Source organism: Cucurbita moschata, unplaced genomic scaffold (assembly GCF_002738365.1).
Source record: "Cucurbita moschata cultivar Rifu unplaced genomic scaffold, Cmos_1.0 Cmo_Scf00072, whole genome shotgun sequence".
In the NCBI taxonomy this organism is placed as follows: Eukaryota; Viridiplantae; Streptophyta; class Magnoliopsida; order Cucurbitales; family Cucurbitaceae; genus Cucurbita; species Cucurbita moschata.
The window spans coordinates 181,492-199,321 of NW_019268588.1; the positions used below are offsets into that span (position 1 = coordinate 181,492).

The 17,830-nt window shown below is 35.9% G+C and overlaps 4 protein-coding genes across 7 annotated transcripts; 2 read left to right on the plus strand and 2 right to left on the minus strand.

Annotated features, from left to right (window-relative positions):
• The first annotated feature begins 1,866 nt into the window (after positions 1-1,866).
• Positions 1,867-4,633, plus strand: LOC111438172 (wall-associated receptor kinase-like 20). The gene is made up of 3 exons (XM_023076126.1): positions 1,867-2,985; positions 3,082-3,144; positions 3,237-4,633. Exons 1-3 carry the CDS (start codon positions 2,205-2,207, stop codon positions 4,310-4,312), a joined length of 1,920 nt encoding a protein of 639 aa, XP_022931894.1. The 5' UTR covers positions 1,867-2,204; the 3' UTR covers positions 4,313-4,633.
• Positions 4,634-5,000: 367 nt separating this feature from the next.
• Positions 5,001-15,636, minus strand: LOC111438176 (CASP-like protein 5B2). Of its 3 annotated transcripts, XM_023076132.1 has the most exons (4): positions 15,626-15,636; positions 6,581-6,938; positions 5,882-6,014; positions 5,005-5,352 (listed from the first exon to the last, which is right to left on the minus strand). In XM_023076132.1, the coding sequence occupies exons 2-4, from the start codon at positions 6,709-6,711 to the stop codon at positions 5,149-5,151; spliced, it is 468 nt and encodes a 155-aa protein (XP_022931900.1). In that variant the 5' UTR covers positions 6,712-6,938; positions 15,626-15,636; the 3' UTR covers positions 5,005-5,148. The 3 variants fall into 3 exon arrangements, with proteins under 3 accessions (XP_022931899.1, XP_022931900.1, XP_022931901.1); XM_023076131.1 differs by lacking the exon at positions 15,626-15,636 and having other exon boundaries at positions 5,001-5,352; positions 6,581-6,994; XM_023076133.1 differs by lacking the exon at positions 15,626-15,636 and having other exon boundaries at positions 5,909-6,014; positions 6,581-6,997.
• On the plus strand, positions 9,968-12,895 carry LOC111438175 (NADPH-dependent aldo-keto reductase, chloroplastic-like). Of its 2 annotated transcripts, XR_002709625.1 has the most exons (8): positions 9,968-10,203; positions 10,546-10,596; positions 10,978-11,054; positions 11,264-11,351; positions 11,631-11,906; positions 12,055-12,303; positions 12,445-12,695; positions 12,737-12,895. XR_002709625.1 is itself a non-coding variant. In XM_023076130.1 (7 exons), the coding sequence occupies exons 1-7, from the start codon at positions 10,084-10,086 to the stop codon at positions 12,526-12,528; spliced, it is 945 nt and encodes a 314-aa protein (XP_022931898.1). In that variant the 5' UTR covers positions 9,968-10,083; the 3' UTR covers positions 12,529-12,895. The 2 variants fall into 2 exon arrangements, 1 of the variants encoding a protein (XP_022931898.1); XM_023076130.1 differs by having other exon boundaries at positions 12,445-12,895.
• Positions 15,637-16,672: 1,036 nt separating the features above from the next.
• Positions 16,673-17,670, minus strand: LOC111438147. Its single transcript, XM_023076097.1, has one exon. The coding sequence runs from the start codon at positions 17,666-17,668 to the stop codon at positions 16,673-16,675; it is 996 nt and encodes a 331-aa protein (XP_022931865.1). The 5' UTR covers positions 17,669-17,670.
• Positions 17,671-17,830: the final 160 nt, after the last annotated feature.

Below are 17,830 nucleotides of genomic sequence, written 5' to 3' on the forward strand. Positions count from 1 at the left end.
AATCCAAACAAACCCCATAAAATTTGATCCAAATCTTCAGCCCTTAAGCCAAAGGAGATGGAAGGTCTCATTCCATTTGTTTACAAAGCCATTGTAGAGTTCAGAAATGGCAATAATAACCAAACCATGTGGTGCTGTGACTCTCCTTCTTCAGCTTCATATCAAAGACTCCCAGGCGATGATGATGAGCTACACAATATCAATGGGGCCTCTTCTTCCTCCTCCTCCTCTTCTTCTTCTTCGAGTGACAGTGTCTTAATTTCTGGCTCTGGGGTTGATCAATCGCCGCTGTGTAATGGAGGAACATAGAAGTGCTTATTGTGTGGCTTTAAGTTTGGTGATGGGGTTGAGTTGTTTGTTGTAAGTAAGTTTGTTTTTGTTTGGTAATTTTAAGGTTTTGATTGGGTTGGTGTCTGTTGGAACTGTTCGTGGATGTTTGATTTTTATTTTTCCCTCAAATTTGTTTAAAGATCTTTTGATAAATTAAAACACGAATTACGATTTGATATGTGAGATCTCATATTAATTAGAGTGGAGATCGAAACATTCTTTATAGATACGTGAAAACTTCTCTCTACATATGTGTTTTACAACGTTCAACGGAAGTCTAGTAAGGAAGACTAAGAAGATAATATTTTGTAGCGGTTGGTTGGGTTGTTACAAATGGTATAAGGGCCCGACACTAGTTGGTGTGATAGTGGGGACATTGGCCCCCGAGGAGATAGATTGAAATTTTATAAGGGTGTGTAAACTTCTACCCAACGCGTTTTAAACTATAAATTAGTACATTTATTCCAATTCATCTAAGAATTTAAAAATCTATTAATGTCACTACCAAGTCAAAAACTCGATCTAAGTGAAAATTCGTATCCTTCTCTTCCTACAACGTTCCAAATTTGCTAAAGAATCAAAATGGGAATGAGAATCATTTTAAAGAATATCTAAAATGGTTCAAGATCTCCTTCAACCCTAATAAAATGAGATGAATTTGTAGATTAGAGTTTGATGATGGGCAATTTTGCACTGCTCAAGTTTATTGTTAGTAGATACTATCGATTTTGACCCATTATATATACCCATTAGCCTCACGGATTTAAAACGCTTCTCTTCATCCCTTTCGAACACGCACACCATATCATCTTTGTTTAAGGTGAAAAGAGGGCGGCGTGAGTGGTGGCGAGGTTGGCCGGAGAAGCAGGAAAAGGCTTTAAAAGGCATGGGATGAATGATAAATAGTGAAGCATTGTAAGGGTTAGTTTTGTAAGCAAGACTTGATGAAATGGAATGGGAACACAGACACACACAGACACAGACACACAGACACAGACCAAGCTTGGGTTGGCTCCTCGGAGTTTGGACAGTGAAATTGGAAGAATCGTTCTTAAGAATTCGGACCACGGCGAGACAAAAGTACTGAAATTTGTTCTTTTTTTTTGTTTTCTTCAAGGAATAATATTGCTGTTTGCCCCCATTTTTCTTTTACACCATCTCATCCATTTCATCTTTATCATTATGTCTCTTCTCTCCTAGGTTTCTGGATTGTATTCATTCGAATCTCCACAATTCTACGATGTTGTCTACTTTGAGCATAATCTCTCATAGGTTCGTGGATGTATTCCTTATTTATAAACCTATGATCATCTTTTTCCTTAGCTAGCTAATGTGGGACTCCCCACCAACCATCCTCCCCTCGAACAAAATATACCATAGAGTCTTCCCTGAGACCTATGGAATCCTAGAACGGCCTCTCCGGATCAAGACTCGACTCTTCTAGAGCTCTCGAACAAAGTACACCATTTGTCCGACACTTGAGTCACTTTTAACTACCTCTTCGAAGTTCACAACTTCTTTATTCAACACTTGAGAATTCTCTTAACATGACTAAGTTAAGGGCATAAATGTGATACGAGTTGTCGAGTATTTAACGAGTAAAACAAAGAATCTATATGCTCTGGTTTAAGCCAGGTTTGAGATTCCACAAAGTATTAATAATTTTGTATTCTACTCATGGTGATGCAGCCAATCTTCTTCTTTTTCTTTTTCTTCTTCGATGCATTGAGAAACTAAATCAGTGCCCACTTGTAAAGTTCGAAGCTTTTTGCAGTTTATGAGTTCAGAAGTTTCAACCATGCAGGCCAAACTCCCATCTCAAATCACAACTCATCTCTCTGCTCTGCACTTCAAAATTTAATCCCCAATCAAAAATGGAAACCAATCTTCCCCTTCTCTTTCTTCTCATTTTACTCTCAATCTTCCTCTCCTGCTCCGCCAAGCGCTGCCCGGACTGCGGCCGCACGCCGGTGCCGTACCCACTCAGCACACGCCCAGATTGCGGTGACCCTCTTTACAGAGTTCGGTGCACCGCCGGCGTGCTCTGGTTCGAGTCCGTCAATGGGTCTTCCTATTTGATCACTTCCGTTAATCCGGTGGCCCAGAGGTTGATTATCCGGCCGCCGGGGTTGGCGAAAAACGCCTGCGTTTCATCGGATTTTGGGAGCCATGGATTTTGGCTCGACACTGGCCACCCTTTCACCATTACCAATAGAAACACGGTTCTACTCTTCAATTGTTCGATGGAAGTCCTGGAAAATAGTTGGAACTGTTCGGCTAACAGCGTCTGTCATGACTACATCAAGCAGAATCCGGTGGTCATGGGGGCGTGTAAGGCGGCGCCGACGTGCTGTTGGTATACAAGTGGAGGGTCCATTACTGAGTACAGAATCAGGGTGCGGAAGGAGCGGTGTTCGGCTTATGAATGTTTTGTGAATTTGGGTGGTTCTGTTCCGGCGAAGAAGAAGTGGCCAGAATCTGGGGTGGAGATTCAATGGGCACCTCCGCGAGAGCCGCCGTGTCGAGTGGCTGCAGACTGCCGGAATTGGGAGAATTCTGCTTGTTTGCCGGAACCTGCAAATGCTCGCCAGAGGAGGTGCTTCTGCAAGGTGCCTTTCAAGTGGGATCCTGTTAATGGCTTATGCAATGGCAACAGTGAGTAAAATTTAGCAACATTTACACAAAGAAAAACTTGAATTTAAATGCTTTATTATATTCTTTGATGACATGAAATCTTTTGGTTTGATGCAGATGTGAAAATACAGAACAAGAGAATTCACAAGAAGCATAAGAAGATGCCTGCTATTCTTGGAGGTATATAAATCAAGGCAAATTGTGGTATTCATTGAGTGTGAAACTAGAATGAACTTACTTTGACAATGGTGAATAAATTTGTTCATTCTCAGCAATGGCTGGAGTGATCGTCGTGGTGATTGGTGGCTCGACCATGTTTATAATTTTCAAAAGACGTCAACAGATTCCCAAAGGGAACGAACTCAGTTCGAAACAAGTTCGTGAAGTGATTCTAACAGCCAACAGCAGTGGCAAATCGGCGAGGATGTTCACAACCAAAGAGATAGCAAAGGCTACAAACAACTTCTCGAAAGAGAACTTGCTTGGCTCTGGTGGCTATGGAGAGGTTTTCAAAGGCAGCTTAGAAGATGGAACCTTAGTAGCTGTTAAGCGCGCCAAGTTGGGGTGCATGAAGGGTATCGATCAAATCCTGAACGAAGTTCGAATTCTTTGTCAGGTGAACCATCGATGCCTTGTTCGTCTACTTGGATGTTGCCTCGAACTCGAGCAACCCCTGCTAATATATGAGTATATCTCAAATGGGAACCTATTTGATCACCTTCATGGTAATACAAGTTCAAGTAAATGGCCACCGTTGACATTGAGTCGTCGACTCTACATTGCTCGCCAAACGGCTGATGGCCTTGCCTATCTACACACTTCAGCCATGCCAAGAATCTATCACCGAGATATAAAGTCGAGCAATATTCTGCTAGATGAGAAGTTGAATGCTAAAGTTGCCGATTTCGGGCTTTCTAGACTGGCTGTTACAGAATCAAGCCATATTACAACTGGGGCTCAGGGAACATTAGGTTATCTAGACCCGGAATATTACTTAAACTTTCAATTGACAGACAAGAGCGATGTTTATAGTTTTGGAGTTGTCATGCTCGAGCTGTTGACTTCTGAGAAAGCCATTGATTTTAACAGAGAAGAGGAAGATGTAAACTTAGTAGTTTATATCAAGAAGATTATCAAAGAAGACAGATTGATGGAAGTTGTTGATCCTGTGATCAAACAGAGAGCAAGCAGAGTTCAAATAGAGATAATGAAGGCATTAGGGTCTCTAGCAGCAGCTTGCTTGGATGAAAAGAGGCAAAACAGACCTACAATGAAAGAAGTTGCTGATGAGCTAGCCAACATTATTTGTGTTCTTAACAGAGAGATTCCAAATATTGACGAACTGTAAAGGTAACTTTTGAATGCATTTTTGTCAAAGTTTTCTGTATGAAACAAATCAAAGACAAGAAGAGGTAAAAAAAAAAGGGCAATAGATTCCTCCATAGACATGTATTACTTTGAAATTTCTCAATGAAAAGCTCTAACAGAGTGTGTTTAGTTAAGTTTTGTCTTATTAAGGCCATTCGATTTCGTTTAAAGGATCATAATCTTCATATTTCAATCCTTTTCTACTCTGATTTCTAAAGTAAATGGTAAACTGAACAAGATCTTCAATTCTAACACAGATTCAAATCTAACTTTTATTCTAAATTCTAGTGAACTTTGGTAGATCAAACCTTGCATAGAAACTTGTGATTGTTGACCTTTCACCCCCAACCTTTAGCTACCATTAAGAGAGGGACAACTGGAAAAAGAATCCTAGGAGACATGTTCTGAAATCCTAAGTTTTTGTGCGATGCTACGGGCCATTTAACTTCTAACATCGCATTCCGAACGTGTGTTATCACCTTGGAGAAATCTATGGTCATATATGACAAGGAAACTGTATTATTTAATAGATTCTCATAGTAAAGCAGCAACAGAACAGATCTTCCTATGAAAAAGCAACATCATTCTGATTCTGATAACTAATAGATTAAACGAGAGGGTTGGATTGCTTACAAATCATCCGTGTAAGCTGTTAACCATAAAAACCAGAGCGAAATGGAAACATCCCCTTTGCTTCAAAACCAAGAGTTTGTACATGAAAACATGAAAAATGTCAAAAATGAATGTTATAAAAACGAGATTATTTACAGATGGCCTGCTTTTCATCAATAAAGAAAGGAATCGAGTATGGGTTTTCTAGACTGAAGCTAATAAAATCCAGAACATGACATGTGATGACATAGCAATAAGAGCCCAGGTGATAAAAGCAAGAGCTATGGAGATCTGGAACATGTTACAAGGAAGATTTTTATGAGACTTGCAGACGTCCAAATCTTTGGCATAAAGAACAACAATCCCTGCTGATGAACTTGCAGCAGCCAGGGATAAAGTGGCTGTCACCTGCATATTTCATGCTTTAGTCTTTAGTGTTGAACTAAAAACAAACCAATATTAACAAACAAGAAGATGACAAAGATGTTTGAGTTGCTTCATGAGATAGAACGATAGATGTAATCAATCCCAATCGTCTAACTGAGACATTAAAGTCGCACTTCTTAAGAGAGAATTTTAGTTGTTATTATTCATTTTCTATTAAGTTGTATTACTACGATTCTATTTAGCACATATCAATAATATCAGAACCCCTTGTGATCAACACCTTACAATAAGTAGTGGTAATCTAATGGATTGAACTACCTGAAGAGGACATAAAGGCAATTGTGTTCAAGTTCATATGAGCATTACCTATGACTAATAATGGCCCTTTTCATCGAAAAGCAACATAATTAAACCAATCAAAACTTCAACCTAAAGGAAGAGGAGATTATGTGCAAGTGATAGTTTGAGTCAATTTAAGCCTACGGGGACATTTGGGTCTCTAATTGAAGGAATAAGAAATGTTAACAAGTTCATGAGATGAGTAAAATACCCAATCACCAACAACAAAAAGGCTGACCAATATTGGGTTTTCAAGGTCTCTTTTCCTCCTCAAAGCATACATATCAAGGCATGCAAGTCCAAAGCTCCAAAGCACTTGAAGGCCCATTGATGCAATCAAATAGCTGAATCACAAATAAAACAGATCACAGTCAACTGAAATACTCCTAAACACGTGCATTTCTCATCTTCCAAGTCCGGAAGGTGAAGCATAAAGAATGAACATCTCATGCTAAACTCAAGTAAGTTTTGCTATTGAAGAACAAATCATGGCAAATCCTACCAATTTACATTAGAAATGGTTCTGAAATGGAACAGTCTAGAGAATTGTGTGCAGTAAAATCTAAGAGGATAAGCAGGACAGTAATAGAGTACTCCATGTTCCATATTAAAAAAGCATTCAGCCCCTAAAATCATACATGGAGTACTGATCTGTGACTTTGTGAAGTTTAAACCAGTTGGATTCATATAAACAACTTGGACATTGCACAATTATGTTAAACATGGTCAATGTAGTTCTTCACAGAACTTCACAAACTCACAGATCAAGAACGCATAGCAATATTTCATAACCTTCTTCCATTTTCAATCCACGAATAAGAAAATCCCCAGTTATCGAAATCGCCCAAAAACAAGAGACGCATGTTGAATAACTAATCGAAAGAACAGGGAGAGAGGCAAATGGCAATACCAGAAAGCAGTGAAGCTAGAGAAACCCAAAGCAGAAACCATAACGCCGATTGAAGCAGCCGCAAATGCCGATTGACCCATTCTCAAAGCTAGTCCACTCTTCGTCCCCGGTCTTCCGATCAAATCCTTCATTGTTCCCTTTCAATCCTCCACCTCCGGCCCCCAGCCAGGGGGATTAATCGACGGGAACTCTACAGTCTCCACAAAAGATGACCCAATTCGGAAACCTAAGCGTTGGACTCCTCCCGTAAATCCAAATCTGATCGAAATCCGACCAATTCCAAGCCCCAAAGTGATCAAGATCAGAAGAAAACAAGCTACAGAAACCAATATTCGTCTAGCTTATCAAATTTTCCGAGCTGAAACCCCACCAAATCCTTGGGTTGAGGATATAAAGATTTACCAGTTTTTGTTTTCTTTCTTAATTATGAGCTTTAAAAACAAATTACTTCGTTAATTACTTCGTTAATTACTTCATTATTCAGCAGACAAACCTCTGTGCAGGCGCTACTTTACTCTCCTTGGATTTTTCATTTTTCTTACTTTTTCTTTTTCTTTTTCTTTTTTCTTTTTTGCGGTAATATAATAATTCCTCTTTAATTTACAAAAATATAAATCCATATATACCTAAGAGATTAATTTTCTTTAATTTTTCTTAAAAATTTTTAAAATAAAGTATATTCTTTTAATCAATAAATTGTTTGTTTTTTAAAAAAAATTGAAAGTCGATTATAATTACTTTTAAATTTATCAACAAGTGTCATAAATATGATTAATATTTTTGGTTAAACATGACGGTTGATTTATATATTTTAACCCTTGTAATTTTAATTAAGATTTTTTTTTAAGCTATACCCATAAAAAAAAAAATATATATGGTATTTTTTTCATTAATAAATAAAGGTGGTTTGCACTAAGACAACTTGTTAAAAAAAACATTAGAAAAGTTAAAATAATGAATAAAATAATAATTAGGTAAGAATTTTATTTTTCTATATTATATAAAGTAAAATAACGAAAGTATTGCCTTATTAATTGACCTTCTCCACACAAAAAAAAAAAATGATGATGTAATTAAAAAAAAAAAGAATGATATTACCTTAATATACCATAATACTTTATTCGTACATATTCTTCTGAGTGGGTTGGTTGAATATTTTGTTTATAATATTTAGAAAAAAAAAAAAGAGAGAGAATATAATGTCTAAAAATAGGAGAAATATTGAAATTTTATTTAAATAAATTATTTTTTTAACATTTTTATTATATTATTTAATTCTAGATAATTAAATGTTGCCAATTATTTATTTTATTACGTTAGATTTAATTTAATTTAGATTTAGATGTTGATTAAATTTTAGAATTTGTAATTCATCGCATAAATAATTATAATAAATTATATAAACTTTGAAAGAGATATTTAGTACCATTTATATTTTAATTTCAAATTAAAATAGTAGAGTAAATTATATTAAATGAGATATACTTATAAATTTTATATTATTATTTTATTAATGAAATAATAACACTTCTTAAATTTAAGTTTAATTTTAATAGGTATGCATTAAATTATAAACTTTTTAGTTTGTTAATTAATACTAATAATTATTCTCAAATAAATAATTTAATAAAATTATAGAAAAAATGTAATTGTAAATAATGATAGTAATAATAAATTGTAATATAATAAGAAAGAAAAATTAATAAATGGTGATTAATATTAATAAAAAGGAAAAAATGAATAAATGTGAAAAAAGAAAAAAAAAAAGAAAAAGAAAAAAAGAGAGAGGTGAAGTAACAAGAAAATCCATGAGCGGGAGATTGTGGATTCAAGTTGCATTGTGAACGCGACAAACACGACTCTCCATATTATTGTCTACTTTGAGCATAAGATACCTATGGAAAGAGTATTTCTTGATTATAAACCCATGACCATTCCCTAAACTAGCCGATGTGGGACTTTTAACATCCAATAAGCTCTTTCAAAACTCGAAAACAAATAAAGGTACTTAAAATTCATTTTCATTCTTACCTCTTTTCTCATAAACCAAACCACCTCTTCGTTTACTCTATCAATTTTGCTTTACAAATATGGCTGTTCCAATCAATCCAGCACAGTTACGTTGGGTTGGGTTGGGTTGAGTTAGAATTTTGAGTTGGATTAAGTTCATTTTTTGAAACTAAATAAATTTAGCATGAATTTCAAATTCATCACCTGAAACAAACAAAGTCTTATAAAATATATTAAAATAAGTTATAAATCTAGAATTTGTTAAGAGTGATAATTGGGTGGTATAACCCTCTTGAACACACAGGTGGGAATAGGATAAAAATAATATCTCAATATTTTATATTGTTTTTAAATCTATTATTTATAATATGAATAAATTAACAAACGAATAATCATTTTTATCAAAATTATTTTAAAAGTTATTTGACATTTAAAAGTTAGTTTCATTACACCTTCTTTCAGAGTTTGAACATCTTATTCTAAATGTTCAAAATATGAGACAAGTAATTTTAAGTTATAATCACAATTCAACTAAAAAATAAACGTGGGTTGAATTGAGTTACCAATCTAACCAATCTATAGGTTGGTTCAAAAAATTCTCTCAATAGAATCCAACCGGTTCACGCACACGTACTAAAGGCACTCGAACAATGTGGACAGTATATACTCCACACACATTGACCCAGCCAATAGTTTTGTAAAAAACCAAAAAGAAAAGGGCACTGACCCAGCCAGGCAAGGATGACGTGGGGAACCGTCCTTGGTCGAAAAAGGCGGCTGGCAGATTTCCAGCATTTCCATTTATTTTAGGATTAAAGACGGAAGGTAAGCCACGTTTCCAAAAATCCAATATTATTAATTAAATCCTACTTTTTTTTTTTTTAAGTTGACTTTAAAAATAAAAAGATTATGATATGGGCTTAATTTTTTTTGTTTAATAAAATTTTAACCTATGTTAAAATAATAATAATAATAATATTAATGTCTATATCATATATATATATATATATATATTTACAATTTATGAATCTATGAAAAAAAAATAATACACACCAAAATCAATTAAAGGATCTTAAAATATGAGAATATATAAAAGATTTATTAAACCAAAGTATTAAATTTTAGAAATTTATTAGACATACAATTAAAAAGGAGGGAAATTATAAAAAATTAGAGAAATTATAAAAAATTAAAAGGAGAAAATTCCGGATAGAAAATGGCTTTACCACACAAAATGTCACGTGAACGAACCCAAGAAAAATAAATAGTGTTATTTATTATTATTTTTCTTTTAAGAAAAATAATTTTAAAAAAAAAGTTGAAAAAAAGTGAATAAAAAGGGGGCGTTACTTGGATTTTGAACCACTTACCAAAACGTAGCATTATAAAAGTGGGGGGAAAAATCAATCCACTTCGTATCTGTTCATTTCCGTCCATTTCATTTGCGTTTGGTTCCCTCTAACTCAAGTTCCGTCTCTCGTGAAAGCTTGGAAATGGCTACTCAAATCTCGTTTTTCCAGTTGAATACCGGGGCTAAGATCCCCTCCGTTGGGCTCGGAACTTGGCAGGCACCCGAAGGTCTCGTCGCTAACGCCGTTGCCGCCGCCGTCAAGGTTTTATCGTATACTTCATCTTCTTTCTATTTTCTTGCTAATTTTAATCAGCAGTAATGCCGATTTCTGCTTTTCTTTTTTAGTTTTTATTTTATACTGGTAATAGGATTCTTGATCTTCTGTTAGAATCTGAAAGATGCTTCCGGAAGTTTGTTTGTATTTCTTCTGATGGAATGACGTTGAAGTAGAATTACTAGCCATAACAAAATGAGATTGAGCAGCTGCGATTAAATTGATATTTTGTTTACTTTGCTCACTACAGAGAACACATTTTACGTATACTGTAGGAATCTTGTGGCGGATTATTGTGTGTTTTAAATTGAGTGTTTATTATTCCTGCAGATCGGGTATCGTCATATTGATTGTGCTCAAATCTATGGCAACGAGAAGGAGGTAATTACATCGACTTCTAATTCCGTGGAAGCAATTTGCATGTCTTTCTTTTACATTTTGTATGATATCTGTTCATGTATTGTGGTTGATTGTGATTTTCTACACTGGACCTTTACAAATTCTTTTATCAGAAATGTATCAGTTCTTGAAAGTAGGTACTAATAATCCTGGACTAACTTCTTTTTGGTCTGAAAGGTTTCTTTTGTGTCTATTTCATTTCTTTTCCTGCTGTTTCATGCAATGTAATCTAAACTGCTACGATTATACTCTGTACACTTTGTGATGCTACTAGATTAGGATATTAACTCATAGCAGTTCATATTTTTATTGTAGCTCAAGCTGTAGGACTTTTGGTAATTAATATGTTCTTGTTTGTGGCAGATTGGTTCAGTTCTCCAAAAACTTTTTCAGGATAATGTGATTAAGCGTGAAGATTTGTGGATCACTTCGAAACTCTGGTTTGTTCTAGGATTCTAGTTCTTCTGGCGAAATTATTCATTTGCAATACTATGGAACTTGCCGCAAATTTCACTTTTCTCTTTATATTACGGTGTAAAATCTATGTAAAATTCCTTGCTAATTTCTGAACCGAATTTGGACATAAAATTATTAATGATAAAAGGATAAAAAAGGACTGCAAATTATTTAATTGGGCCATAATCTGCAGGTGTACTGATCATGCTCCAGAAGATGTTCCTGCAGCACTTGACAGAACTCTGAGAGACTTGCAGCTTGATTATGTTGATCTATACCTTGTATGTATTGCGAGTTTACTAAAAAGTTGTCACTACAAGCTCTCTCTTGCCTTAGTTAGCAGTCTTTTGGAAATGCATCTAAACTTACTTTGCATGTTAAGAAAACAAGTTTGCATATGTTGAAGGAGAATAAATAAACAAACTTGTTTAAAGTATTGGTCTCTCGTCAGCTTGGCTACTGTTTAATGCACGTTTAATTGTTTCTCTGTCATTTTTATGAAAGGTCATTCTATTAATGGTGTTACTCTCGTACTATTTAACATAAATTTTTGGTTGAAGATCCATTGGCCAGTTCGGATGAAAAAGGGATCGACTGGCTTTACCCCTGAAAATCTTGTGGACCCAGACTTACCGGGCACATGGAGAGCCATGGAAGCACTCTTCGATTCTGGAAATGCCCGAGCTATTGGTGTAAGCAATTTCTCTAGCAAGAAACTTGCAGATCTACTGGAGGTGGCTCGTGTTCCTCCTGCTGTCAATCAGGTGGAGTGTCACCCATCATGGCAGCAGGAAAAATTACATGAATTCTGTAAATCAAAAGGAGTTCATCTATCTGTGAGTAGCAAAATCCTGACTGATTTTCCTTTATCAGTTCACTGTCTAATCCACAACGGTAGCCTCCTCTTCATGGCTGCGGAATATGTCTGCTTTTGAATAGTTTCAAACTATATGATTACGAGGCTTGACTTTCACCTTAATTCAGGGATACTCTCCATTGGGTTCACCTGGGACAACTTGGCTCAACAGTGATGTTCTCCAGAGCCCAATTCTTAAAGAGATTGCTGATAAACTTGGCAAGACTCCTGCACAAGTTGCTCTTCGCTGGGGACTACAGAAGGGTCATAGCGTGCTTCCAAAAAGTACTACCGAGTCAAGGATCAAAGAGAACTTAGATGTTTTCGATTGGTCCATACCTGAAGATTTGATGGCCAACTTTTCTAAGTTTGATCAGGTAAGTAAATGGAGTTATATTCTTGTTCGTATACTTGGAGGGAATATATTTCCCTATAATTATAATGATGAATGTTGTGGTTCTATTCACAAAGTTGTTGTATTATTGTACTGAGATCCACTCTATTCTTCACTTGGACAGGCAAGGCTACTCAGAGGAACCTTCGCTGCGAATGAGAATTATGTGTACCGAACTGTTGAGGATTTATGGGATGGAGAGATCTAAAGCTGTCAGCTCTATCATTTAGAGGGTAAGTAGATAACCCGTATCGCCGACGGTTGAAAGAAAATAATTGAAGTTTGAATATTCTCCTGTGGGGATTTGAAGTTGTTTCATTCCAAATCTGGTTGTATTCTCTAGTTATTGGGTTCTTCTCCTTGTACATTGTGCTCTAGTTTTAGAGTCTGTATGGAGAGATGAGATGCCTTAAAATTTTTGAGTATACCGTATGTTTGGATGTACTTTTAGTGTGAACGCTTTTGGTCTGTGCTGTTTTTAGTAAAGTGTGCTTCTCCAAAGAATTTTCAATTGATTGAACCGTGCTTGTAAGTTGTTTCTTATGAACCAGAAGGCACCTGATATTTTGAAAACACATTCAAACAACCAATCAAGGAGAGAAGTAAAGATTTGAACTTCGAAGAATCAAAGTTCAGAACTTTTAGGGGTGTTTGGTTTGAAGGTCGGAGTGGGCATGAGTTTTGAAAGCTCATGTTTTTTTTGTTTGAAGGTTTTCAAAGTCTATCCCTATCCCATTTCTTTTTTCATTTTTCATGTGAAAATTTTTATTTATTTTTGCGAGGATCGGGACGGAGAATCTCCCACGGAAATGCGTGGGATTGAATTCCGAATGAGAAATGTTTTTCATGTTTTTATTTTATTTTATTTTATTTTTTAAAATAATTTTTCTGAATAAACTTTTTGAATACATGATTTCATTTTACAATATAGTTTTTATTAAAAAAAATGTAAATAAATTTAAATTAAGGTTCACAAAAATATAATATAACGTTTTACTAAAATAATTTTTCAAAATCAAAATTTAATATTAGCATAAAAATTTTGGATGTAGAGTAATAGTTTTTATAGAAGCTCCAAAGTTCATTTTTATAGTTTTTATAGAAGCTCAAAGTTCATTATTTTGGCTTATAATTGGTTTGGTGGTCCATTTATAGAAAGTCGAAAATATAATTATAAAGGAAAGAAATATAAAAAAATTGATTTATTACAATTTATAATAGAAAAATATTTATTTTTATATGTAAAAAAGTGGTATTGGGACAAAGCGTCACAACCATATTATGAATAGAATAGATTGTTACACTCTTCCCACACTATGAACAAAATAGATTGACCCTCAAGTGGTGCTCATTTGGCCACGTAACCCTCAAGTGGTGCTCATCTGGCCATGTAAGGGCTAAGATAGATGAGTGTCATGTACGACCGAGGAGGAAGATGTGCTTGAAGTAGACGGAGGTAATGATGTCAGCATGAGGGACAAAGATAAACTTGATAAATGACAGGGTAGGTCTTAGGCCTTAACCTCAAAAATCATTTTAGAAGGAGTTTGCGCATGCAATTCTAGAGTTAAGTGTGTATGTATGAAAGATAAAAGCTAGACAAATTTGATGTTAATTGGACACCAAACAGATGCTTAAGAAAGAACTTATATCGTATCTCTCCTTTTAGCAAGGTGGGTAAAAAAAGTTCTCTCGACTTAAGATAGAACTTAAATAGTTAAAATGTTAGCAATCTTTTAAAAGATAAGAGTTTCAAATCCATTCACTTCCCTGTGGTTGGTATGAATTGCGAATTCGCATATTTAATATGAGAGTTAAAAATGTTTGTAAGATCAAAATATATTAAAACATTTAAAAAAATAATTGATATAAACCAACCCATCTAAACCATATAATATGAACTATGATATGAATTTGAAAGAAGTTAAGAATGTTATTCAAATTAACACCAAGTCAAGTTGTGACTATTAAGGTGGAACTAAATTGTAATTAATTTCATATTAAAAAGAATTAAGTTTCATTTATGCAGTAATAACTTCAACTTCAAGATACTCTACACCAGACTTCATTTATTTTTAGATGGTTACATGATGAATGATTAAAATCTAGATTTCTGGTGTTTGATTAATGTATTTTAAGTTCTAAAACTTTTTAATTATTTTTAGGTTACATTTAGAGTGGCTAATTATGCTTATAAAATAAGAAGGCTATAAACTCTAGACCTGAGGAAGGTCAAAGGTTTCATTTTGAGACTATATAAAACCATGCATGTTATTTTTACAAATGAGACTTGGAAGATGTAGTAAGAGCATTTGTGCTAGACATGCCATTTAGATTACATGTTTAGAATTATTTAAACTTGACATGATCAATTTTATTTATGGACTGACTTGTTTGCAATATTTTATCAACAAGATAATTCGAGTATTACTTTCTCTTAGAGTGAAATCAAATTGATACGATAGTTTGAGCATATGTGAATTAAAGGTTCGTATATCCAAACAATAATAAATGACTTCCTATTTTTTTGGTTTCACAATCGACTTAGAGAATAAAATATTGACGTGACATGTTGATTATAGATTGATTGGCCTTTTAGGATGAAACACTGGTTGAGGGGGTTCGTCCCCAAGGTCGTGGAACTGTTGTGTATGTCGGAAACATGGAATGGAATGGAGGGGTTATGCATTTGGACAAGCAAGAGCCATTGGTGTGAGCAATTTCTCAACAAAGAAGCTCTAGATTTGCTCAAAACTGCAAAAGTTTGCAAGGAGCTGACTAAAGAAGAGAGTTGGTTGATGGGTCTGGCATATTCTCCATTCGGATCGCCCCTATGTGACAACGAGCTTCAAAATCCCCCACCTCGACCTGTACTTACATTCATCTGAAAAAAAAAGAAGGGAAAAGGAGTGAGTATAAAATACTTAGTAAACAAGTTACCTGTAGTCTCTTGTCACATCCTTAACCTAGTAGGTATCTACGGACTTTTTATTGGGCTCTAAGAAGTTCGAGCCTAATCTTTACTACTATATGAGCATTTGGAGTGCCTCGAAGTTTCAAGCAAGTCTATGTTTTAAATCTTATCTCCTAAGAGTTTGTATAAGCTTTACGACCTTACTGTTACTTGATTAGGGTAGCTTCTTTTGTCGATGCAATGTGAAATCGATGTCTTGGGTTGAAGCGCTACTTCATAAAAATTTGATGGGACAACATGGTGTTTGCTAATTTGAACATCATCCGTGGAAGGTTAGCTGGGTGATCCTCCCATAGGATCATAAAGTCTCTCTCGTTTGGGGGGGAGTGACCTCCATGTACTGGTCAACTACTGTGTCAACCTATGTGGTCCCACACCCCCTCTCAAAAACAAGTTTATAGCTCAGTGGCCTTGTTTAGGAGACTCCTAACCATTTCCACAAGGTCGGGACATGCATTACCCTAATCGGCCTAGGCCTAGCTCGACAATATTGATATTGGAGTGGAAAGGATAGTGGAGACTATGATAACATCGTCTCTGTTGTTTATAGCTTGGAGGGTTACCTTAGTCATTCTTGGATGCCATGGAAGTTTACTAAGATTCTTAAGGGCGTCTAGGCTGTTTAAATCTCATTTGTCATTTCAAGACGTTTAGGGACTATCTTCTCAAGCTTATTATTCTGTGGATGCACATAAATCTAAACCTCTGAATCGTCGCTCACAATTCTAGGGTACTCAGTCTACTAAAAATGTACTACTTTAGGTCAGCTCGAAACCGCTCTAAATCTTGTGTCCTAATTTTAACGTAGTTCTCTTGTACATGTCTTATTATGAAGGTCATCCTATCAATCACCCCAAACATAATATACATAATCAATGATATACATAATTAAAATATTGGAACAAATTAACTAGGGAGATAAATGCTATTAATCACCTAAAGTACTAAAAATATAAACTAAAATATTTAAAGAAACTCAAATATTTAAACCAACTGAACGGGAAGATAATATTCGTTTAAGTATCTAACTGAAACGGTCTTTTAAGGATGGCCCTTCCTAATATGTCTTTTAAAAATCTCAAATATAATTATTAAACTCGTATTATAAGTCCCCACTTCATGATTTGTATGTCATATATATCTATAGTATTATATTACAATTGGGACTAAACATATATGAAGAAATTGACCTGTTTCTATATGAAGTTTAATGAATGTTTAAATGCTCAAATCTAATTATTAAATATAGAATGTGTATACATGTTTTGAGACGTGGAGCTCCTTCTTCCCAACTTGTAAATTGTTTTAGTTATCATATCAACACAAAAGAGTGGTAATAGAGGATGAGAAAAAACCCCTTACAAATCAAATTAAAGGATTAACAACCAAAAATAAATTCAGTCAAGGCACCAATTGCTAAGTTCCCAACGAGGGAAAACATTGTAGTACCAAACAGCGATCCCAAACTCGACGAAGGTGCATGTTCGTGTCCATGACAATGACAATGACCATGTCCGTTGCTTTGTCCATGGCCTTGTCCATGTCCTTGGCCATGTCCGTGGTTGTGTCCGTGTCCGTGTCCTTGTCCTTGTCCGTGGTTGTGTCCGTGTCCGTGTCCTTGTCCTTGTCCGTGTCCATGTCCGTGTCCTTGTCCGTGTCCATGTCCATGTCCTTGGCCGTGTCCGTGTCCGTGTCCGTGTCCGTGTCCATGTCCTTGTCCGTGTCCTTGTCCGTGTCCACCATGATTTGGGTGATGACTTGGATGGTTGTTATGTACAAATGGAACAGGTCCAAGATGCCCAAAATGGTTACTCGGATGTTCCCAACCGTGACCATTTGGGAAAGCCCACCCACCAGCGGGAAAGCCACCAGGAAAATGAGGTGGCCCCGTCACCCACGGTGGCGGCGGTGCATGGTGATGGTTATGTATCCCACGTGAACCGGACGGCTGGTCGGTTTTCTCTCGCGAACCTAACGGCTTTAGGAGGCATCTAAGATGAACATTAACTCTACAATCGTCACAGCCGTACACCCAAAAAGAAGAGCAATCAGCTTTGCAAACGGAACAGCAGCCAGCGGAGAGCTTGTGGAGCCTCAACTTATGGGTGGGGTCAATGACATGGCGCAGGCTTTTGGGGAGGTGGGTGCAATATGGATGGACGTGGAAATGGCAGTGGTTGCAGCCGTAGAAATCGCCGTCGATGAATTCACGGCAAACGTCACAAATCCGATGCGTACGCGACGGAACTAGAGGATTACGGATCATGAGAGTGAGAAGGTGGCGGTGGAGGAAGGAGGAGAGTTCGCGGGGATAGTCGGAGTGATGCAATGGAGGATGGTTTGGGTGGTTTGGGTCTGTCGGCGGCGGAGCCATTTTTATCCGATCAGCCGAGAGGAAAAGATGCTTTGGGTGTTGTGTTTGATGTACTTGTAGAGCATTCTTTTATAGTCTCCTCTCTATGATTTTGGCAAAGGCGACGACTTAAGGTGCTGGTTTTTTTTTTTTTTTTTTTTTTTTTTTTTTTTTTTTTTTTTT